General features: G+C 38.0%; 1 protein-coding gene across 3 annotated transcripts in view; it reads left to right on the forward strand.

Annotated features, from left to right (window-relative positions):
* The window catches only part of KIF1B (kinesin family member 1B), a 159,434-nt gene that overhangs the window by 79,298 nt on the left and 55,596 nt on the right, over nucleotides 1-24,540 (forward strand). For 2 of the 3 annotated variants that reach the window (XM_004385151.3, XM_023739409.1), the window contains exons 14-20: nucleotides 6,538-6,617; nucleotides 7,871-7,946; nucleotides 10,448-10,527; nucleotides 11,024-11,130; nucleotides 11,967-12,050; nucleotides 14,110-14,290; nucleotides 14,420-14,492. In XM_004385151.3, the coding sequence (XP_004385208.1) occupies nucleotides 6,538-6,617; nucleotides 7,871-7,946; nucleotides 10,448-10,527; nucleotides 11,024-11,130; nucleotides 11,967-12,050; nucleotides 14,110-14,290; nucleotides 14,420-14,492 (681 nt within the window). Of the gene's footprint in view, nucleotides 1-6,537; nucleotides 6,618-7,870; nucleotides 7,947-10,447; nucleotides 10,528-11,023; nucleotides 11,131-11,966; nucleotides 12,051-14,109; nucleotides 14,291-14,419; nucleotides 14,493-19,694; nucleotides 23,070-24,540 lie in introns of those variants that run through there. The other variant, XM_004385153.2, reaches the window with a different exon arrangement.

The following is a 24,540-nucleotide window of genomic DNA, read 5'->3' on the forward strand; positions in this document are numbered from 1 at the left end:
ATTTCATTTATTTCTGCTCTGATCTTTATTATTTCCTTTCTTCTGGTGGCTGTGGGCTTTTTTTGCTGTTCTCATTCAATTTGTTTGTGTAGTTAATGTTTTGATTTTGTCTGTTTCTTCTTTTTTGATGTGTGCATCTATTGCTATAAATTGTCCTCTGAGAACTGCCTTTGCTGTGACCCACAGGTTTTGGTATGATGTGTTTTCATTCTCATTTGATTCTAGGAATTTTTTTATTCCATCTCTGATTTTCTTCTATTATCCAGTGATGTGTAAGCAAGGTGTTATTCAGTTTCCATGTAATTGATTTTTTTCCCTTGTTCTTTCTGTTATTAATTTCTACCTTGATGGCATTGTAGTCAGAGAAGATACTTTGTATTATTGCCACGTTTTGGATCTTTTTGAGGATTGCTCTGTGGCCTAAGTTGTGGTCTATTCTGGAGAACATTCCATGTGCATTGGAAAAGAATGTGTACTTTGCAGCTGTAGTGTAGAGTGTTCTATATAAGTCTATGAGGTCAAGTTGGCTGATTGTGCCCTTTAGGTCTTCCGTATCTTTGTTGAGTTTCTTTTTAGATGTTCTGTCGTTTTCCGAAAGTGGTGTGTTGATGTTGCCTGCTATTATCGTGGAACTGTCAATTTCTCTTTTCAGTGCTGTTAAGAGTTTGTTTTATGTATTTTGGAGCCCTGTCATTGGGTGCGTAGATGTTTATTATGGTTATGTCTTCATAATATATTGTCCCCTTAATCATTATATAGTGTCGTTATTTGTCTTTTATAGTGGATTTTGTTTTAAAGTCTGTTTTATCTGAGATTAGTATTGCCACTCCTACTCTTTTTTGGTAGTTGTTTGCTCGATATATCTTTTTCCAACCTTTGATTTTTAATAAATTTATGTCTTTGTTTCTAAGGTTGTCTCTTGAGGACAGCATATTGATGGATCCTGTTTTTTTATCCATTCTGTCACTCTCCATCTCTTAATGGGTGCATTTAGGCCATTTACATTCAGTGTAGTTATTCAGTGAGTTTATTGCCATCATTTTGTAGTGCTTTTTTTTGTGGTGCTGACTTTTTCTTTGTTTCTCTTACTCTCCTGTGCTGAATTCCTTTTGTTTGTGGATTTTTTTTCATTTCTTTTGTTTTTGTAGGTTTTGTTTTTACTGAGACTTTATGTTTTTCCTCTTTATTTTGATGAGTATGTTTGTTAACTTTCTTTGTGGTTACCGTGAAATTTACCCTTATCTTTCTAAGTTTGAAGCAGTCTATTATTACTTGGTATCGCCCTGCGTTCCTCTCCACTGGAAGGTTCTGTACCTACACCGTTTATTCCCTCTTTTATTGTTCTGATTCTGTTGTCATTTACAGATTAACCTCTCTGGTTCCCTTTTGTAATTCTTTTGGTTTGGGATAGTCCTTAACAGTTCATTTCCTAGGTTGGTATTTGGCTAGTACAATCCTGTGTCCTGTATTCAGCCTGTGGTCTGATATTATTTATTCTCAGATCGAAGGACTCCCTTTAATAAGTCTTGTAAGTTTGGATTGGTTTTTACATATTCCCTTAATTTTTGTTTATCTAGAAATGTCCTAATTTCACCATCATAATGGAACGAGATTTTTGCAGGATATTTATTCTTGGCTGGCAGTGTTTTTCTTTCAAGGTTTTATGTATGTCATCCCATTGCCTTCTTGCCTGCATGGTTTCTTCCGAATAATCTGAGCTTAGTCTTATTGTTTCTTCTCTGTGACTTTTTGTTTTTCTTGTGCTGCTCTCAGGATTCTTTGTTTGTCTTTGGTTTTGGAGAGTGTGATTATGATATGCCTTGGTGATTTTCTTTTGGGGTCTCTCCTGTATGGGGTTCATTGAGCTTCTTGGATGGCCAGCTTTTCATCTTTCATGATGTTGAGGAAGTTTTCTGTCAGCAGTTCTCCAGTGATCCTCTCTGTGTTTTCTGTTTTCTCCCTGTTTTAGAACTCCGATCACTCACACATTTTTGCTTTTGATTGTATCCCACATAATTCTCAGGGTCTCTTCATTTTTCTTTGTTCTTTTTTCTGATTTTTCCTCAAGAGTTGTATACAAGTGTTTGTCTTCAATTCCACTGATCCTGTCTTCCACCATTTCAAACCTGCTTCTCAGCCCGTCTATGACACTGTCCATTTCCGAAATCTTGTTGTTTATCTTTTGGATTTCTAATTGTTGTTTTTGTATGATTTCTAGTTGTGAATTAATTTTGGCATTTTGTTCCTGCATTATTTTCCTGAATTATTCCATTTTTTGTCTGTATTTTCCATGAATTCGTCTGCCTTTTCCATGAATTTGTTTATTTTTTCTCATTTCTGTCTGGTTTTTTATTCAGGTCTTGGAGAATTCTGAGTATTAGAGATTTGAACTCCCTATCAGGTAGTTCTAGTGCCTTTTCTTCTGCTGGAAAGTCATCTGGTGTTTTATTTTGGACACCTACTGGAACCATCCTGTGCTGTTTTTATAAATGTTTTGATATTGTCTGCTGTCTTCAGGGCCTTCGGTAGTTATATTTCCTCATTTATTGATTGCAGATTTGTTTCATCCTGCTTTTTTTTTTACCATGTCTGACCAGGCAGGCTGTGTGTTCTTTGTTGTTTGCTTGTCTTTGGGCATGATACTTTTCACCTCCTTCTCCAATGGGCAGGGGCATTCCCTCAGATAGGGCACAGCAGGGCTGGTCTAGCTGAAGAGGAGTTGCTGGGATGGGTTTTTTGTGGCACTAACTATGGCCACCAGGGCAGGCCAGTAATCAGTGCAGGGCAGGTTCCGGTAGGCCATGCCTGGGCTGCTTGATGGTATGATGTTCAGCGCACGGTGTGGGTAGGCGGGATGGAGTGTGGAGACTGTGATGTGCGGAGCTAAGATAGGTATGGGAGAGTGGAGAGAGGAATGGGAGCCAAAAACATACAAACAAACAAAAAAGAGTGCTAGGGGAGCTTGCCGTTGGAGTGGAGAGGTGAGAGACTATGAAATGGAGAAAAACAAAAAGGAGAAGAAGAAAAAATGAATAAAGAAAAATTAGAAAGAAAGAAGAAAAGCAAAGCCCCCATGGATCCCTTTGGTGTGGCTGCGAGGTCTGGAGAAGTTGCTTCCAGGCTGTGAAGTACAGCCTGGCTAGAAGGGGTAGAGGTGTCACTCATCGCTAGTTATTCAGGGGACAGGAAGAGAAGGAAAGTATAGAAGACAAGCAACTGAGTAATGAAGAAAGACAAAAAGGGTAAAAGAGGGAAAAGAAAACAAAACAAATAGAAGATTTAAAAATAGAACAAGAAAAACAGAAGAAAAAAGAAATGCCCTTGGGGATCTCTCTGCGCGTTGGTGCAAACTGAGGGGGTAGGTCCCAGGCTGTGCAGTACTGCCCGGCTAGAACGGGCTCCCAGTTAGAGCAAAGAAAAAGAAAACAAACAATTCAAAACAAAACAAAAAAGCCCCGGGATCCTACCAGTGTTGCAGCATAGGCCAGGAAGCAGTTTCACATTCAAGTGGCGTTTCACAGCCTTTCAGGAAGAAGCGAAAATGGCACACGGAGCCAGGTATTTGAGAGAAATGAGGGTGAGGTGGTGAGAGGTAAGGAAGAAATTTAAAGAAGTGCAGAAAAGCAACACCAGCAGCCAATAAATGGCACTTAGGGAGCCGGCCAGTGTGGGCGGGTGGAATCCAAGCGACACCAGAGTGAAGCTGATGCTTCCTGGCCAAGAGACTGTGGCCAAGTGGGGGTGAAGAAGGAGGGGAGGGGGGAAAGCGTATATCGCTGGTTACCGGTTGTTCTGTCTCCTACTGGAAGCTCCATGAGGCTGCTTTCTCGTACCCCCTGTTCACTGATCTCTGATAGGAGTCCAAGATTGCGGATCTTTACAGCTTTAGCTGATAGGGGACATCTGCGATGTATCTCTCCTCGCTCTCTCTTCTCTGTCAGTTTCTTATTCCATTCGGTGCTTGGCTGAGTTCTTTATCTCTTCATTTGATGTTTAGGGATTCAGGATTGCTGTTTTCTCTGTTTGGCTTAGTTTTTCCTATCTTTGCTGTGGAGGGACGGTGTGGTGCTTCTGCCTATAGCGCCATGTTGCCTGGAAGTCTTGAATTTGCATGTCTAACAAGCCCCAGGCGATGTTAATGCTGCTGGCTAGGGACCAGCTCTGAGAACCACTTGTAGAGCACTGGTTCTCAAAATTTATTATACATGAGAATTACCTGAAGATTTTGTTTAAATGTGGATTCTGATTCAATGTATCTGGGGTGGAAAGTCATCACTCTGAGATTGTAAAGGGTTCTGCCCAGCTGTTTTCAGTGAGCCTTCAACCATGTAGGTTATGCTGTCAGGTTTGTCTTAACTCTTTTAAAGTCACATGCAGGAACATTTAACACTACTCTGTTACAGTTGAATGACTTTTGTGGTACTTTATGGATACTGTGTTGCACACCACTTGGCACCAGGAGCACTTACTCTCCTGGCCTTCTTACTCCTTGCTGAAATTGTGTGTATTGTCTTGGTTGCTGCCCTTTAGCATGGCAGTTATCTTTGGAATGGCACGTACATTTCTCTTTGAGAATTGCTAGTGTGTAGAAACGCCAGTCAGGTAGCTGTTTCAGCCTGTGTGTCTGAGGACCAACTTAGGTGTTTTTTGTCCTCCTTCTCATCCCCATGGCTGACTTGTTCTAGCTCCTCCCCCTTTGTAACTGGCTCTTTTCTTTTCTGAAAGAGTGACTTGTATGTGGCCACCTCAACATCTCTACCCACCTTACTGGTGCCCACGCCATACCTAGCTTTTATCAGTTTGGCTCTTTGCATGACTTTACTAGTTCTTTCTCCCCCTTCTCTTTTTTTATCTTGCTCTACTGTTTTTCTCCTAACTCTGTACTCCTTTGCTTGTATAGCTGCTGCCTTTCGTGTCTTTATTCTTGGCTTTTTAAAATGCTCTCTTGCCGCTGGTGTGTTTTTTTAATTTTTATTTTTAGGTGACATCCAATTATAGAATTGTTCTGAAAGCCCAAGAGTTCCAGAAAACCAAATGCCAGACACCTTAGGCTTTACTGTATTACATTATTCACATTTTTTTCTATGTATATGATTGTTTTTGGAATCACAGAGGCTTTTTATAGTAGTAGCCTCTTCAACGAAACATACATGAAAATATTTTGTGAATGTAAGAATTTTGATCATTAATTGCTACTGTTGCCACCACCACTTCTGTCATCTTCATCATCATTACCATCGTCTGACTTTCTAATTTAGTCTCCATTACTGGCATTGTCTCCTGCTTTGGCATTTGCTCATCCCCGTTTCTGGTACTCCCTTCCCCTCTGGTCTTCACCTAGTCAGCTCCTACTTGCCCTTCCTTCATCTGTGTGGACATCACTCACCCCTGGAAAGCCCTCCTTGACTCACCCGTCTTCCAGCAACCTGTGACTACGTTACTTCTAGCACTTAGCACAATGTTCTGTTGTCATCTCCTACCATACTCATTTATAATCCTCCAACACACTGCACTGGCCACTCTGCTGTTCCTGGAAAATTCCAGGCACTTTCCTGCCTGTTTCCTCCATACCCACATGGCAGCTCCCACTCTTCCTTTGTCTCTGCTCACATATAATCTTGTCATTGAGGCCAGTCCAACAATCCTACTTCAGATTGTTCCCTCACCTCCCCCTCCACCTGTGCTTTCTCTTCCCCTTCCTTGCTTTTTTTCCTCCAGAGTGCTTAATCATTGTCTGACATTCTATATACTTGACTTACTGATGGAAATGGATTATCTTGGTCTCCTTATTAAATACAAGTTTTATGAAAGCAAGAATTTTGTCCCCTGACATATCCATAACTGCCTAAAATAAGGCTTGGAGGCATCTAATGGGGGCATATATAAGTACTGAACTAGCAAGTCATCAGTTACTTCTCTCTATCCCAAGTACGGAGAAGCATGTTTGCATTCTAATATTTCTGGCATATAATATGTACTCAGCAAGTGATTGGTAATTTGTCACTTCAGTGATTACATGCCGTTGGATGAAATCTAATACTAAACCTTTCTACATTAGGTATTGGTCTGTGTTTAGAAGGATGTAGTGTTATGGTGAAATTATAGTGTAACAAAAGCAATTAATACCTTTGGGGATTTTATTCTGTTGCAGAAGTGATTGTCAGAAAAAGTACCTTGCATGGGATGTTGATATATTACCCTTCCCCCTACACACACACACACACACACACACACACACACACACACACACACACAGAGAGAGAGAGAGAGATACACGTGCACACAGTCACTATTAAGATATTTTTATTAGTATTTAAAGGATTTATATGTACCAGTAGTCTGGGGCTGATTTAGTTTCAGGCCTAGTCATTGTGATTCTTACTTTACATATTAAAAAGGAAAGAAAAACCTTCATCACATTAGATTCTGCCTCATATCCTCAAAGAGCAAAATTGACTTCCTTGCTATTCTTCCTAGGCACGGTATTTTAAATTGTAAGACTCTTTGCCACTCTAACTGTGGATTTTCCTCTCTTAGGAATCAGAGAAGATCATTGCTGAGTTGAATGAAACCTGGGAAGAGAAGCTGCGTAAAACAGAGGCCATCAGAATGGAGAGGTCAGAAGTTTAAAATCTGGGAATGTTCCTAAGTTTTCTAGGGAATATGTATTATTCTTACACTAAGAAAAGATGCCACAGAAGTTAAAAACAGAACTTCCCCTCCCAAAACAAAACAAAAAATAAATCTGACTGGGAACATACGACCAATAGAAATTACACTTTAAAGTGAAATCCCCAGGTTTAAATGTTCTCTAGGGAGTCAGGTACTTAAACAGTTACTACAGTACATATTGCTAGGGGTTCATGTAAAAATGAAAGAAATTGAAGGATAGAGTTTTCATCTGCAAAAAGTAGCCACTGCCTTTGAATAATGGCCCAAATCCAAAAGACTGTTCTGATTATTGCCTTTCAGAGTTACTTACCTTCTCTAGAACCTCTTTGGTAGGAGGTGTGATAGTTTGGGTTGCAAACCTGTATCAGTTCTCTACTCAGAAGGTGAGCATCACCCAAAATAATACTTTTACTATTGGAATAAATGTACATTAAAAAAACGTCAGTTCCTGCCTTAAAAAACATGAGTTCTTACATATTGATACAGGAAATGTGCCAAAAGAATTTTCTTATTATAGAGATTTTAAGCTAGAATTTTTGAAGCAGAATGCTGGTGGGCATGGGAACATTTGAGAAAATCATATTTGTAGACCACAGTCCATAAACCAAAGTTACTTTCTGATTGCTTTCTTAGATTCTGAAGAAATAGTTCTTTGACTTGAATGTATAGCCTTGAGGAGTCTTCCCTTATGTTAATAGACGTATTATTTATGAATTATTGTCTACCTCCAAAGCCAAATTAGACCAAGTTCTTCTTTGGGTGAATGTAACTTTCCCTAACACGGGAGCATAACCTAATTAATTTTGAACGTGATATTTCTTTAAAAAATAATTTCTCATTAATGGAGTTAGCGGATTATTCTGCATTTGCATTGAGTTTCAGTTGTTTCTCCTTTGCATGCTTTATTTTCAATTCATATTAGACTGACTTAATTGAAATTTTGGTAATGGTGTGCTGATGAAGTCCCTGGGTGGTGCATAAGGTTAAGTGCTGGACTATCTAACCAAAAGGTTGGTGGTTCAAACCCACCCAGAGGTACTTTAGAAGTAAAACCTGGCAATCTGCTTCAAAAAGGTCACAGCCTTGAAAACGCTGTGGAGCGTAGTTTTATTCTCCACACATGGGGTTGCCGTGACTGGAATTGAATCGAAGGCAACTAACAACAACAATGTGCTGGTGTACTTGTCGTTTGTTCTAGAGAGGCGTTGTTGGCTGAGATGGGAGTTGCCATTCGGGAAGACGGAGGAACCCTGGGGGTTTTCTCACCTAAAAAGGTAGGAAACAATGTTGTAAAACTCAACCAAATGCAAGCACTTTTTGTTTATCTTAGTAACTGAGATGCTTTGTGTCTTTCAAGGCTGCCCCCCCCCCTTTTTTTAAATCTTGAGATTTGGCTTAATTTCTGATTTCATCTTATAATATGACTTTACATTACAAGGGCAGCCTATTTTTAAATGTTTGTCATGTTTAGTCTTTATAAAATAAATAAAAACTCAAGGCAGTAAATCTGTTAACTTTGGGCCATGTTAATGTTTAATCATCTTCATTGTTGGTTTGCCTTAAATTCCCAACCTAACCTAGCATACTTTGCTTCAGTTTTGACAACTCTTTCTATGTAGATTTTCCTACAGAGACCATCAACCCAGTTTAATAACTCTTTGGAAGTAATTTCAGCTATTCAGGTTTGTGTAGAAAAATACTACTTTAGTTTGTATTATGGACAACCAGTGTACAGAGTAAAGTAATTCCTTTTCTCATCCTTCTAGCCTCCCTGTTCCTTTCTCAGTTTTATCTTTTAAAGATTCCAGTAGATTACCTTCCTACTTACATAATCTTAGTTGTAAAGTAGTAGCTACCTGTTACCTAATTAGAATAGTATTTTTTACTAAGTTGCTAGTTAATTATTGTTAGATATTAGAAACTACTATCAAATGATTATTTTGTCTGCATATTTACACGACAGTAATAGAATAGATACAACTAATAAATGGTTCTTTAGTTCAAATAATCTCCAGTTGGCCATTGGAGACTTAAACATCTTCATGTACAGGGTCTGGTGATGACCTCTTTAGGTTAGCATAGAAGGGATAGGGGGTTTTGAACTGGTGTTTTTGTTTAATGTGATATAAAATATTCCTGCGGTTTTTGCTAGGATTCTTTCGGTTAGGTTTTTCTATCAAGGTCACATAACTTTTTTTTTTACAAATTCCAATGTGTTATTTTCAACAGAGAAGGTACATTTAAAGACATTTTAGATACATATTGTAAAAATGGAGCGGTAAGTATTTTATGTGTTTATATTGCCAAAGGTCAATGGTTTTCCACAGTTTAATAGTTTTTCTTACCTTAAGACAGATAAATTACCTGTGATTGTAGAGATTTTTAGCAGTTACAGGTTTGGTTTGATAGAATTTATATTGTATCTTTGCATATGTCTAAAAGTATTTTATAACATCTTTGAGTATTAAAAAATGTGGGGAAAATTTTTATAGCAACTTGTGAAAACATTATGACATTTAATGTCTGTCTAAATACTTGAACAAGGAGCCCTGGTTGTTCAGTGGTTAAGTGCTCGGCTGCCAACCAAAAGGTCTGCGATTTGAACCCACCAGTCACTCCGTGGGAGAAAGATGTGGCAGTCTGCTTCCAAAAAGATTACAGCATTGGAAACCCTATGGGGCAGTTCTGCTCTGTCCCATTGGGTTGCTATGAGTCGGAATCGACTTGACAGCAGTGGGTAAACACTTGAACCAAGTGTTTAGATGGTATAAACAGCATAGAATACCAAACTGAGATCTCTGTTTCCTAAGCTTCATCTTACTTTAATTTTACCCATCTGGCCTTAACTTTCTGGACTTCCTCAGGAGAGGAGGGGATATTCCACTGACCATATCCAAACTCAGTTTTAGAACCTATTTTTGGAATTCCTTTCTTTTTTGGCCAGTGTCATAATAGGTTTTAAAGAATGTTGCCCATAGAGTACGATGACTTTCTCAAACCAGAAAAGCTCTGAAACTACACATGTAGACGCTATTTGAGGAGATGTAGAGATTTTTCTAATTTTCTTTTTAATCATCTTTTACAGTCTTTTTTCTTAACCCCCTCATCTGACTCTTCTTTCATTTTCCACATTTGCTGGCATTGTCTTGAGTAGATTTTGACCCCAAGATCATGTGACTTATTTATGGATTCCTATGGGGTATTTTCACCAAAGAAGGTTGGTTTTTTAAAAGACGTTAGAAATATTAGAGTTAGATAAAGAAGGTTTTCAGAAGATGTTTACGTTATTGGATATCAGTAATTTAAATTTCTTTTTAAGGTAAAGACTAGTAAACTAAAAGACAATAACTGGGACCATCAATGTAGAAGATGAAAATTATAGAGGGGGAAATTGGCAGGGTTGGGAGGACACTTCTATAAAGTAAATAAAAAACTAAATATTTCTTGAGATTTTTGCCTGGGCGTTTGCAAAAATTAAGATTAACCCAAAGAGAATCAGTCTGTCCTGATTTTTCTCTTGTACTCTCTATGCTTTGTCCCTGTTGAGAATGGGTCTTGTTCTTTATACCAGGACTCATGTTTTTAAATAGAATTCATTAGTGAATTTGAGAAAAGGAGCATTTTCTCTTTATTATGGGATTGCAAGTAGAAATAATGTGGAAGTCCCTCTTCTAGGGATCACAGAAGCTGTAAGCCTCCTGTATGTCTGTGTTATTATTGTCACATCCCTGTCATGGTGCCTTGCTCCGAATTGATAATCTGTAACCTTTTTCAGACCCCACATCTTGTTAACCTCAATGAAGACCCACTAATGTCCGAATGCCTGCTTTATTACATCAAAGATGGAATTACCAGGTATATTTGTTTCTTGTTTTGGTCTCACAATGTTTTCCTTTCTCTTAGATGATTGAATAACTAAAGGGAAATTATTTGTTGAAAAATTTATTGTAAAATTTACTGTTTTCCCTGTATGAAGTACTTGTAAACTGTCTTCTCCTTCCTTACCAAATTATGTTAAGTGTTTTAGCCAGCCAGACTGATTAACATGTTTCTCCTTGAGATGCTAAAAAATAGTTTTCTTTCTAACATCTTACATGAATTCTTTAGGGGCTTCGTGTCTTTTTGTAATGCTGTGTGAGTTAAATTGGTGTATCGTTGCTCCTTTGTTTCTTATTCTGATGTAGGGAGGTTGGTTGTATATAAAAATAGAATTTGCAGCTGAAAGCTTCTGATACAAAAAGGCAATACCTTTTTTGTACCTGCTAAAGAATATTCTTTGGAAGAAAGAGGTTCATTGTTCATAATGCTTTTTGTGTCTCAACATCCCTGGGAAACTTTCTCTTGTGTTCAGGGTTGGCCAAGCAGATGCTGAGCGGCGCCAGGACATAGTGCTGAGTGGGGCCCACATTAAAGAAGAGCATTGTATCTTCCGAAGTGAGAGAAACAATAGCGGTGAAGGTGAGAGTTCCTGGCTTAAGCTTCTCTGGCAACTTTTTCATTCTATCTTATGAGAAATCCCCAAGGCTTGGTATTCCCTGTGTCCTTCAGTGGAACTTTCTTATAGTTCTAATATTGAAATTGCAGAAACCTGGGCTGGTTATAAATCCAAAGACATACACAGCTACTTTACATGAAAAAGGCCTCTACAAAAGGAACCTTTTTGTTACTGCCAAGAACCCAGCAGGACATAGGCAATTAGGCTTTGTCTTGAATGTTAATTACTTAATAGAAAAGAAAGAAAGGAACAAATATCCTGGGCAATAGGGGATTTGCAAGACCTCTGTTCTTAACCCAGTAGAATTTATTTTTATGTCATCTGAAAGGGAAGAAAAAGTCTATCTTGAATTTTTCCCCAGGTTATTAACAAAAGAACAATCCAGTGATATTTTTGTGCTATATAATTCACTCCCTCCTAATCAAAATACTAGTTTTTAATCATAAGTTTTTGGTTATATTAGCTGCATCTCATACTTAGGCTTTGTTATGGTTTTAAATTTTATCAACTGCACTATCTTCAGATATCACCAAAACTAATATTTTCAGTCCTATTATGAGGTTCATCAGGATCCTTAATGCTAACTCAGATAAATGATCCTATGTTAGCCACAGCCCCAAATAGCCTCTTATATTGGACTGAACTTTTGGTACCCTAAAATGAACTGATATGTAGATGCTTCAACCACTTGGTTGGTTGAAGGAGTCTGTTTTAGTTACCATGAATCCTGATAGTCACTGTTTTCCATTATTTGCTTCCAGTGGTTTGTGATCCTAACATTAGTTTGTCTTCTTGTTAGTTATCGTGACCCTAGAGCCCTGTGAACGCTCAGAAACCTACGTAAATGGCAAGAGGGTGGCTCAGCCTGTCCAGCTGCGCTCAGGTGAGACTGGGAGAGTTTGAGGTCTTCAGCAGTGCATACATGACTAGTGTGAGCAACTCTTTAATTTTTGACTTTTTGCTTAAAGGCTGAAGTGATACTTTTAGGATGTCTGTTTCTATAGAACACCAAAAGTCTGCCTTTTTGCATTAGGGAGAGTGAGGTTATGCTATACTTTTTTGTTGTTGTTTTGCTTTAAGTTAAAGTTTACAATTCAAGTTAGTCTGTCATACAAAAATTTATACATACATTGTTATATAAACCTGATTGTTCTCCCTATACTGTGACAGCACACTCCTCTTTTCCACCCGATTTCCCGTGTCCATTGTACCAGCTCCTAACCCTCTCTGCATTCTCATCTCGCCTCTGGAGAGGAGCTGCTCATTTAGTCTCATGTATCTACTTGAGCTAAGAAGCACAGTCTTCACAAGGATCATTTTATGTCCCATAGTCCAGTCTAATCTTTGTCTGAAGAGTTGGCCTCAGGAATGGTTTTAGTTTTGGGCTAAAAGAGAGTCTGGGGGCCATGTCTTCCGGGGTCCCTCCAGTCTCAATCAAACCATTAAATCTGGTCTTTTTACTGGAATTTGAGTTCTGCACCCCACTTTTCTCCTGCTCCGTTAGGGACTCTCTGTTGTGTTCCCTATCAGGGCAGTCATTGGTGGTAGCCGGGCACCATCTTGTTCTTCTGGTCTCAGGCTGATGAAGTCTCTGGTTTACGTGGCCCTGTCTGTGTCTTGGGCTAATACTTTCATCGCATCTTTGGTGTTATTCATTTTCCTTTGCTCCAGGTGGGTTGGGACTAATTGATGCATCTTAGGTGGCCGCTCACTAGCTTTTAAGACCACAGACGCCACTCACCAAAGGGGGATGTAGAACATTTTCTTAATAAACTTTGTTAGGCCGATTGACCTAGATGTCCCCTGAAACCATGGTCCCCAGACCCCCGCTCTTGCTTCTCTGTCACTTGAAGTGTTTGGTCGTATGCAGGAAACTTCTTAGCTTTGGTTTAGTCCAGTCGTGCTGACTTCCCCTATAGTATGTGTTGTCCTTCCCTTCACCTAAGATAATTCTTGTCTACTATCTAGCTAGTAAATCCCCCTCTCCCCCCTCCCCACCCTCGTAACCATCAAATAATGTTTTCTTCTATGTTTAAACCTTTTCTTGAGTTCTTATTATAGTGGTCTTATACAATATTTGTCCTTCTGTGACTGACTAAATTCACTCAGCATAATGCCTTCCAGATCCCTCCATGTTATGTTTCACAGATTCATCGTTGTTCTTTGTCATTGCATAGTGTTCCATTGTGTGAATATACCATAATCTGTTTATCCATTACTCCTTTGATGAGCACCTAGGTTGTTTCCATCTTTTTGCTATCATGAGCAGTGCTGCAGTGAACATGGGTGTGCGTGTATCCTTTCCTGTGACGGCTCTTATTTCTCTAGGATGTATTCCAAGGAGCAGGATTGCTGGATCATATGGTACTTCTATTTCTAGCTTTTTAAGGCAGCGCCAAATCAATTTTCTAAGTGGTTGTACCGTTTTACATTCCCACCAACAGTGTGTAAGTGTTCCAGTCTCTCCACAACCTCTCCAACATTTATTATTTTGTGTTTTTTGGATTAACGCTAGCCTTGTTGGGGTGAGATGGTATCTCATTGTAGTTTTGATTTGTATTGCTCTAATGCCTAATGATCGTGAGCATTTCCTCATGTGTCTGTTAGCCACTGGAATGTCTTCTTTGGCAAAGTGTCTGTTCATATCCTTTGCTCATTTTTTAATTGGGTTATTTGTCTTTTTGTTGTTGAGGGGTTACAGTATCTTATAGATTTTAGAGATTAGATGTCGTTTGGATTTGTCATAGCCAAAAATGTTTTCCCAGTCTCTAGGTTGTCTTTTTACTCTTTTGGTGAAGTCTTTTGATGAGCATAAGTGTTTGATTTTTAGGAGCCCCCAGTTATCTAGTTTCTCTTCTGGTGTTTTTGCATTGTTACTTACGGTTTGTTAGATGCTATACATTTAAAAATGATTTCTTAACCCTGTTTTTGCTTTGTACTAGGAAACCGTATCATCATGGGTAAAAACCATGTTTTCCGCTTTAACCACCCGGAACAAGCACGGGCTGAGCGGGAGAAGACTCCTTCTGCTGAGACCCCCTCTGAGCCTGTGGACTGGACGTTTGCCCAGAGAGAGCTTCTGGAAAAACAAGGAATTGATATGAAACAGGAGATGGAGAAAAGGTAATGCACAGATATTAAGCGGCCACATGACTATCACTTTTTAAAAACATATAATAGCATTTGTTAAACAGCTCAGTGATTTCAGAATTTATTCTTTCCTGTCTTTTTTTTTTTCCTTTCTTCTTCTAGACTACAGGAAATGGAGATCCTATACAAAAAGGAGAAGGAAGAAGCGGATCTTCTCTTGGAGCAGCAGAGACTGGTAGGAGTCCATCCTAAATCTGCTAACTATTAGGAAAAGGGCAACTTGCTCTCACACCTTCCCTATTCCACAGATGAGCACTTTCCTCATGCTTATCTGGGCTCTTATTGATCCCATACACTATTCTTTCATTTCCTTAATGGAGGATGAACTCACATCTTCTGGTACCCTTAACCTGAAAAACTGCCCATAAAGGTACTGTTTTGTGCCTTTTATGTCTTAAAGTAAAATCTTTACTTCTGTCAAAACTAAGTGCTTTTTGAGGAAATAGTGGGAGCTTCTCTGATAACCTTTGCCTCCTGATAGTCGTTTTTGAATTTGCATCAATGATGGTTCTTTTAATGATAAAACCCCTTTGCCTTCGGGTGGATTCTGACTCACTGTGACCCTATAGGACAGAGTAGAGCTGCCCCATAGGGTTTCCAAGGCTGTAAGCTTTGTGGAAGCAGACTGCCACATCTTTCTCCCACAGAGCAGCTGGTGGGTTCAAACCTACAACCTTTCGGTTACCAGCCAAGCGCTTAACCACTGTGCCACCAGGGCTACTTCTTTTAATGATAATTGCTCTGAATATTGAATTTGGTGGGTGTTTGCCTTGGTTTTGTTTCTGATCACCTGATAGTACTAATTCTCTGCTCTTGGGCTGACTTGGGGATTGTTCTTGTGCTAGGTGGTTTTTTTTTTTGTTTTTTTTTTCTTTTAAGTTAAACTGTGTCTGAAAGTGTTGCTGCACAGTTGCATGTGTTAACCCTTTTCTGTTCCCCTGCATGGAGTCTGAATTCTCAAGAAGGTTCTCAGTGGCATGTATGGTGACAGGGGTCGGGGAGCTTGGGCTACATAACCAACTCAGATAGGAGAGGGAGTTCTGGTTTCTGTGGGTTAAGAAAAGATTGGATGAGCAGTTGAAAAGTCATTTTAAGGTCACAGCTATAATACCAATGTGGCTTTAGCATTTTATGATGTTAATTGATTTTCCAGGTTTTATAGAAACTAAATCTCATGAATAAATAAGTTGATTCATTAGTTAGATTTTTAAAACAAACCATTTTGGTTAACTAAGTCCTGCTTATAAGAAGCTTCTCAGTGTTCATTTGATATGTAAGAAACGTGTAACTAACCTTTGGATAGAGTGGGTACAGTTTAGGAATTTCTCCTTTTTTTAAGATTCATGGTCTTCTTCTTAGATAGGGGGTATTAAGGAGGAAGCTGGGGCACTGTCTTCTGCCCTTAAACATAAAATACAGCATGTGAACTACAGCCTTACAGCCATACTCTGTGATTTGGAGAAGAGGGGCTATTGCTAAATGGGCCAGAAAAGCCAAAGACTGAGAAAAGCAGCCTTTTTCAGGGCAACTTGATTCTCAGACTTGACAGTTAAACCAGTAGTTTGTTATCTTGGAAATTATAGTAAAGCCAAAAAAGGAATGAACTGTAAGAATAAATCAAGTATTTGGGGCAAGATAATGGCTGTGTTGTAGATAGAGTCTCCTTAGGAGGCCCACTTTGCATTTAGTTTGTAATGAAAACAGAAAGATGATTGAGCTACAGCGTGATTAGGGGCTTGAAAGCTTTGTGAGCCATGAAGGAGCCTTTTATCCTAATAATATAGTATAATAGCATGCCTCTGACGGTCTGTGAGAGCTCAAACAGGTATAATGAAGCTGTATTTATTATTAACAGTAGTGCCTTGTATTTGTATAGTGCTTTATGAGTTACAAAGAGTTTTAACATCCATCACTGTTTTTGATCCCTGAAGTAACTCTTTTGTAGGTAGGTATATAAGTAAAATGAGTAATATTACCTCCAGTTTTTAGTTGACAAAACCAAAGCTAAAAAATATTGTCTTACCTACCCTTAAACACCTGAAGTGTAAACTTGGGTCTTCTGACTTGCTTTGGTGTTCTGTCTCAGAGAGCAGTGCTTTTTCAATCACCTGGGAGTCTTTTTAAAATGGAGGTTTAGATTCAGCAGGTCTTGGGTGGGGCCTGAGCTTCTGCATTTCTAACAAGCTCCCAGGTGATGCCGATGCTGCTGGTCCTGGACCACACTTTGGGTAACTAAATGTGAAAAAAGAATGATGACTAGTGCTCTCCATAACCAAGAGCTGGTAGTCATTCTGTGCCCTAAAATAAAGACATTGACCATTAAATAAAGAGACAGTAAAGTCTCTAAGACATACTTAAGTTTTCAGGGAACATACTTAGTCTGCAAATAATCAGGTTCTGGTTTTCATTTGTTCTGTGTATCTTAAAGCAAGCTAGGATTTCAAGAGCCACTCCTTAAAGAAGTTACTTTCCTCCCATAAGTTCAGCTGTCTATCCCACTTAAATTCCTTCTCCTCCAGAGGAACTGATAGTTCTGATGTTGTAGCCTGAATGGAAAATGTATTGTATGACCTTATAATGGTCAACCAACAAATATGCTTCAACATATACCCCATGAGTAAGCATTAAAAGGATACGAAGAAATTAGTATTCAGTAAATGTATAATATATTTATTATATGTAATCATTTTTAGCTAATGAGCACCATTAAAAAATGGAATTCAGGCCCATAAATTTTGTATTATGATAGTTCCCCAAATGTGTCACATTGTGAGGTTGCTGAATATTCCCCTGTACTTAATACTCTATTATACACCTGATCCTTCCTGGGCTTGCTTTTTTCACACATATGTTTTGGGTATCTTCTCTCTTATTTGCATAAGCTAATTGTAGAGTCTCTTCAGGAGGCCCACTTTGCCTTTGGTATTTAATGAAAACAGAAGGATCATTTAGTGATATGTGAATTGGCCAGACCTGTGATAAATAAACATCTTAAAATCTCTCTTTTTTTTTAAACATAAGATTTGCATCTTGGCATGTAAAATTTGCATACAGAATTTTTAGTATCATGGTCAGTATGAATAGGGTGATATGCTTGACTTGTAAGAACACAGTCAATATAGGCAGTATTTTTTAAAAAGAAAGAAAAGTAGTCACTTGATTTATTTTGGATTTATATAGACTCTCTCATTTATATATGTTTTATTTTAGAGTTTAAGTGTATAACTTGTGTCACTCAAGCATGATATTAAAGCAATAATTAGAATATTTTTCATTTCTTAAATTAAGTAACATTCATTTCATCCTTAAGCAATTTCAAGAACAAAAGAAAAGAAGCTAGAAAAAGGAAGTCATAGCTGTCCATTGTGTGGGACAAACCAGAGAGTTTGTGTTCTATAAAACTCAGTTTATAAGTATTTGCAAGAAAACCTTTTCAGGAGCTATGCATGCTTTTTTCTCTAATGTTTATTAATGTAATTTTTTTTATCACTTAAGATTAAATGTTCTGATATTTTTAACTAAAAAGGAAAAGAAAAAAAATAGTGTAGAGTTTGTAAGTTTAGCTTTATCTGCTTTTTATTGTTAAATTTTCAAATAGATTGGTTATGGGATTAGTACCCATTTACAGGCCAATATAAATAATACACATTTTTCTGTTATGAGAGAGAAATCTGTCGCCCCGGCAGAAAAACTGATCAGTAGCAACATCGTCAAATTCAGAGGCCAAATCATCATCATTATTGTTTAAGGTTATTTTTTTATTCGCTAGAAAGTAACTGTACATATACATCTTTGGTCTAGAAAGCAAGATACGATTTACCGGTTTCAGTTCCTTTTTATTTTATTTTTTAAACTGTAGAGATACTAGAAATACTTTTGGTAATGACAACCAAGTAAGAGAGACTAGTAAGTAACAATATCTTCACTTACTAGACTATCTTGAACTACTCATCTAGTGAGTAGTTTCTTTTCCCAGGAGCTTTTATTTCCTGAATATAAATTATTCCATAATCTCAAGCATTATATGGAATTCTAAATCAAACATTGCTTTCAGTTAGATCCATGTTATCAAGATTTGCTTGTGTTAGTTAAGAACAATTGGTTATTATCAATAACCCTTAAAACAACTTGTTTTGAAGTCAGGCTACTGTTTTAGGCCTAAGTAAAGTTATTTGAAAAGAGGGTAGTGGTGCAGATAGGCAGCTGGTAAGACAGAGTTAAAGGTGCATTTTAAGATGGATCCGTTTTACATAAGCAGAATATAATATCATCTTTGTGTTTTATATGTTTATTGGAAAGTTGTTGCTTCAAGTGATTTCCTCAAAAAGCTAGAAATGCCATGAATTTTCACAGAAAGCATCTCTAAGTTGTATTTAGTAAAATATTACTTGGGGAATTTTAAACGATCTTGTATGAAAGTATATTTGCCTAGTTTAAATTTTGTTCTGGTAATTTACTTCATAAAACTTTGTGGATGAGGTATTTATTGGTTTAAGTGTATGAAAAACAAAAACCAGATCTACTATAAAGATCCTTTTTTATGCTTCCTTGTTCTCTGGACAACAAACTTTAATTGTACAAATAAAAAGGATCAGTTTGACATGACACAAGAAGATAGAGAATCCAGTATATGTTCTGGAAAGACTAGTTTCACACCCCTCTTGTCTTATAGAAAAAAATATTTTGGTTGATAAGAGCCTCACATGGTCTGCCAATAGGGATTCTTAGCACTTTTAACATCATACTTGTTGACTGCTTCTTTTTCTATTTTCTCATCTTTTAACTTTTTTCTAGGGCTGCTCTTTTTTAGTAAAGCTAAACAAAACCTTGGCGTCCTACAGCCTTACTAACCTTTGTTAATCTGCCTGCTCGTCACATTTTTGTATGGCATCTGTGCTCACTCATGGGGGAAAGAGTGTCTGGAAGAAGCAACAGCAATAACCAAGGCAAATGTGGGGAAGTGGTTGCATGGGTTTTTAGCATGTCTGGATCATAGGTTTTATTTCATTTTCTTGACATAGTGGAGACATTGTTTCACACCATTTTGTTAATTTCATATGACCTTACTGTCAAATCTCCTAAAATATTTGATTGGAAATTTTATCACATCAATCATAAAGTGGAAATTTGGATTAGGGATACTAAACAAATAACCAAACAAGTCTATATATAAATAGTAATCTACATACGCATATGTCTTAATAGACTTCCACATCATTTAGGGTTTTGGTTTTGTTTTGTTTTTAGGTTTTTTGTTTTGTTTTGTTTTTAAATTTGGTTAAGCTTTTTTGCTTGCTTTTTCTTCAATTTGATTTTCCTTTTTTACATTTTAATTTTGGTTATTTTGGGGCCATTTTTTGATTTTGTTTTTCCAAAGGACGCGGATTCTGATAGCGGGGACGATTCTGACAAGAGATCCTGTGAAGAGAGCTGGAAACTGATTACTTCCCTGAGAGAAAAGCTACCTCCCAGCAAGTTGCAAACCATTGTTAAAAAATGTGGCCTCCCCAGCAGTGGGAAGAAGAGAGAACCAATTAAAATGTATCAGATCCCCCAGAGAAGGCGCCTGAGTAAAGATTCCAAGTGGGTCACCATCTCAGATCTTAAGATTCAGGCTGTAAAAGAGATTTGCTATGAGGTTGCCCTCAACGATTTTAGGCACAGTCGGCAGGAGATTGAAGCCTTGGCCATTGTTAAGATGAAAGAGCTTTGTGCCATGTATGGAAAGAAGGATCCCAATGAGCGGGACTCCTGGCGGGCAGTGGCCAGGGATGTCTGGGACACTGTTGGTGTCGGAGATGAGAAGATTGAAGACATGATGGCCAGTAGTAAAGGCGGAACTGATGTAGATGACCTCAAGGTTCACATAGACAAGCTGGAAGATATTTTGCAAGAAGTCAAAAAGCAAAATAACATGAAAGACGAGGAGATAAAAGTCTTAAGAAATAAAATGCTAAAAATGGAGAAAGTCTTGCCACTGATTGGATCTCCGGAACAGAAAACCCAAGGAAATCACAAAGCAAAAGAGCCTATTTGTGCTGGTGTCAGTAACAAGTCTGAGAATGATGAAAGCAAAGGAGAACTTGAGAAAGAAGAGCGTGTTTCCCAGCTGATGAATGGGGACCCAGCTTTTAGACGTGGACGGCTGCGCTGGATGAGGCAAGAGCAAATCCGGTTTAAGAACCTCCAGCAGCAGGAGATAACTAAGCAGCTTCGTCGACAGAATGTACCCCATAGGTTTATCCCTCCTGAAAACCGGAAGCCCCGATTCCCATTTAAGAGCAACCCCAAACACAGAAACTCTTGGAGTCCTGGGACACACATCATCATAACAGAAGATGAGGTTATAGAACTTAGAATTCCAAAAGATGAAGAAGGCAGGAAGGGAAATAAAGAGGAGAACCAAGAAAAAGGGGGTAGAGCAACTTCTAAGGATCCCCAGTTACCATCAGGGTCTCAGGTCATGAGAAGTCAAGATCACATCCAGGTTAGCAAGCAGCATATTAATAATCAACAACAGCCACCTCAGCTACGCTGGAGAAGCAATTCTCTCAATAATGGCCAGCCGAAGAGTATGCGCTGTCAGGCAGCTGCCTCATCAGAATCATTAAACTCCCACAGCGGCCACCCTACTGCTGATCTGCAAACTTTCCAGGCAAAACGCCATATTCATCAGCACCGTCAGCCTTACTGTAATTATAACACTGGAGGTCAGTTAGAGGGCAGTGCAGCCAATGCCTATCAGAAACAGACTGACAGACCCAACCACTGTAACCAGTTTGTGACACCTCCCCGGATGAGGCGACAGTTCTCAGCACCGAATCTCAAAGCTGGTCAAGAAACCACAGTATAAATTACTGGACAAGCTTGAAATCTTGGTGGAGGAAATGGGCAGTGTTAGCACACGATTTGAGTTGGTTCTACTCTTGGCGACTATTTACATTATGATTTTAATGTTGTGTTCCTCCCAGTGTTAACTGGTTTTAATATTGTTAAAACATAAAACATTGGTAAACGTTTCAACACGTCCCTTTTGCTTGTTATACCATAAATGGGTAGTTTTTGGAATTCGGGGTAAAAAAAATGGAGACTTCTCATTTTTCTGAGACTTTTCTCCTTTCTTGGTGCCTAGATAATTAATATCCTTACTTACACAGACTTGTCTTTTTTGTGTGTAAGTTGTGTTTTTTAAATGCATATAACTTGATCTGTTATCCAGAAAGACCTGCCTCTTAGTTTATGCAAACATTCGAAAGGGGAATTTGATACATAGAATAAATGTCTATTTTTTCCCCATAAATGTTAAACATTGGTTCAAGAAATAATAGCATGCAGCTGTGTGGATACAGCTTTGGATTTCTCATCCATATCTGTTCCTTTCTTTAAATATAATTGGAATTTTCATAAGCCAAAATTAAATGTGTACAGACATATTTTGTAGTACACAGTTCTGCATCGTCCACAAAACTTCCACATCATCTTATCCTTCTATATTTTACATAGAACTGATTCAGTCTTTTTTTTTCTTTGAATGTATCAGTATATGTATGAAATTTGTGATAATACCAAAATCTTAAATTGGCATTGTGTCTGGGTCTCTGTGGATTTCATTCTGAAGTTCGACATATTATTTCACACACCCTCACACACACAAAATGAACTATTCACCAAAATCATGCCAATAGAAATACCAACAAAATATTTGCATAAGTGCTTTAGACAGTATATATAAGTTTGTAGGGAGATTATTTGCTGAAGAGAGGGTAGAGGTGGGGCATGGGAGAAGACTACAGCCAATGGCTGTGTGCTGCTTTCTTTCAGGAGATGATGAAAAGTTAACTCTGGTTGGGTTTGGAATAAAGGAGAAGATGTATACTAAACTATTCTTTTGGTTAACAGTAGTATGCTCACAGATACTCAAGCAAGGAAAGCAATGTCCTGATGAACATTTAGTGTATCAATACCTCATTTGTCTGTGTTATGGTCTCAGTTTGCCTCACTGAAGAATCCACTAAAAAAGATGGACTTTAATGGAGAAAAAAGAGTAGTTTTCTACATCTGTCCCCATCTCTTGAACTTGTCAGAAACTTTTTAAAGAGGCAATGTGAAGAATGCAGATGTCTGAGATTGCCTGACTTTACATTTTTGAAGATTCCTAAGTCACACTAAATCATCTATAAAACACATGTCTTCCAGATGGTGTGAAAAATTGCAGCCAACATAGCAACTAGCATTCAAGGAAGCCTTAAAGATTGTGATTATGTGGTTACGTTTTTTCCTTTGAGTGTGGGCACTATGCTTTATTAGGACACATTAATTATAGTATTTGTTTCTTTGCTTCTAAGAAAATGCTTTCTTAATGCACAGAAAATTGCTTCTAATTAACTTTTTTTTTTCTCAAAAAAGAGAAGCATCGGGGGATATTTTTGCTTTCATAGCTAGAACAGTCCTAGTCTTCAGCTGAGGTCTTATGGCCAATTAGACATGGGTGAGTGATATTTGTAACGGGTTGACTTAATTGAGATGACAATCTCCTGTGCCGTGTGGTTTGAATGTACAGTAAGTCCCCAGGTTAAGAACGTCCGACTTACAGACAACTTGTATGTAAGAACAGACTTCCATAAAGCCTGTTATATTAAAAATTTGAGTTAAAAACAATGGTTTGTAATAACGAATGCACACACTACTTTATGACACTCATGAAAATACTGCGTAGTTTGGAAGTGTTTCTTAAGTGTTTTATGTGCATAGAAAGGTAAAGTATATACTGTATACTAAGAAAAACATTTGACTAACCGGCACTAAATAAGAACCATATGTATCTGTTCCAACTTACCTACAAATTCAACTTAAAGACAGACTTAGGAACAGATCTTGTTCATAACCCCGGGGACTGCCTGTATTCAGTAGGCTACTTCACATCAGTCACTTCAATGTGTTCTTGTGTAAACCCCAGTTGTCCTCCTTTTTTGTCTTGAGACATAGATATGTTAACTATTCCTTTCTTACAAAGAAAAAATTCATTTTCTGATATTAGCAATAATAATTACTCAGCTTTCCACTCTAGCAAAAATGAGCTCTCATTTCCCTAACATGGGTTTAATAGGATAGGCCTGTATATTTTCATTTTTACAATGGCCTTTTAATTTTGTGATAAACAGGTGCCTACCTTTCCCACTAAACAATGGAGTGAGTTACTTTCTACTAGTGATCAGGTAGAATGAAGTTTTATATATAGTATTTTCATTTACAAATGTGGATTGTCATAACGACTACATCCACAGTGATACTCCAAAGAATTAGGTATGTGTTTGTGCTTCTGCTGATCCAGGTACCCTCACATTGCTCAAGTGTTTAGATATATAACGGAGCCCTTTATTTCATAGATAACCAGGAAGAAATGAACCAAGATTTGATTGATTGCCACATGTCCCTTCATAGCAGATGTTTATCTTAGAAAATAACTTTGTGTGAGTAAAGTTGTTTAATTGACGCTGTTACTGAATAAGTAGTGCAATGCTTTTGTGAGCTTAGGTATAGTCTGTACTGGCTTTCTTTGTTTTGTTTTATTTTGAAGCTATCTCTCCCTAAACCCAAATACCACAAGACTAAGAGAAGTGGTCATTATTAAACTATTATTATGTTATTGAAGTATTCCTAGCTATTATCATAGCAAAATGGGGGGAAAAAAAAGTGAAATTATATACTGATCGAATAATAATGGGAATGTAGAGGAGTTCTAACCCATTGGTATAGCTTTACAAACCAAAATGGTATTCCTTGAAGAGTTAAAGACATTCTGTTTAATAAGTCTAAACCAAAGGGCTTCCTTTATGTGTTCTTGGTTCTGATCGTTAGTAGCACTGTGGATTGTTTCTCCTTTCACTGGTTAATGCAATGAATGGGAATTGTTTATTACATTGAAGTGACTTGAAGTGACCTTGCATGCTTTAGGTGCAGGTTGGTGCTGAAAAAATAAAACAAAACACTGAATTTGTCACTCTGCTGTCTGTATTAAAGGCTATCAGACTATGGGAAGTTGCACAGACTTCCTCTGGTCAGCTGCTGTACCCCTGTGCCTTACTGGTCATTTGTAGTCTTGCCTTAATGATTCGTACAAAAGACTGGGAGGAGGGGCAGCTGCCTGTGTTCCTGGTGTGCCTTAATGAAGAAGCCTTCTTAGGAACAAAACAAACCAAGAATTTGTTCTGTAATGTTAGAGC

Source organism: Trichechus manatus, unplaced genomic scaffold (assembly GCF_000243295.1).
Source record: "Trichechus manatus latirostris isolate Lorelei unplaced genomic scaffold, TriManLat1.0 scaffold00133, whole genome shotgun sequence".
Lineage (NCBI taxonomy): Eukaryota > Metazoa > Chordata > Mammalia > Sirenia > Trichechidae > Trichechus > Trichechus manatus.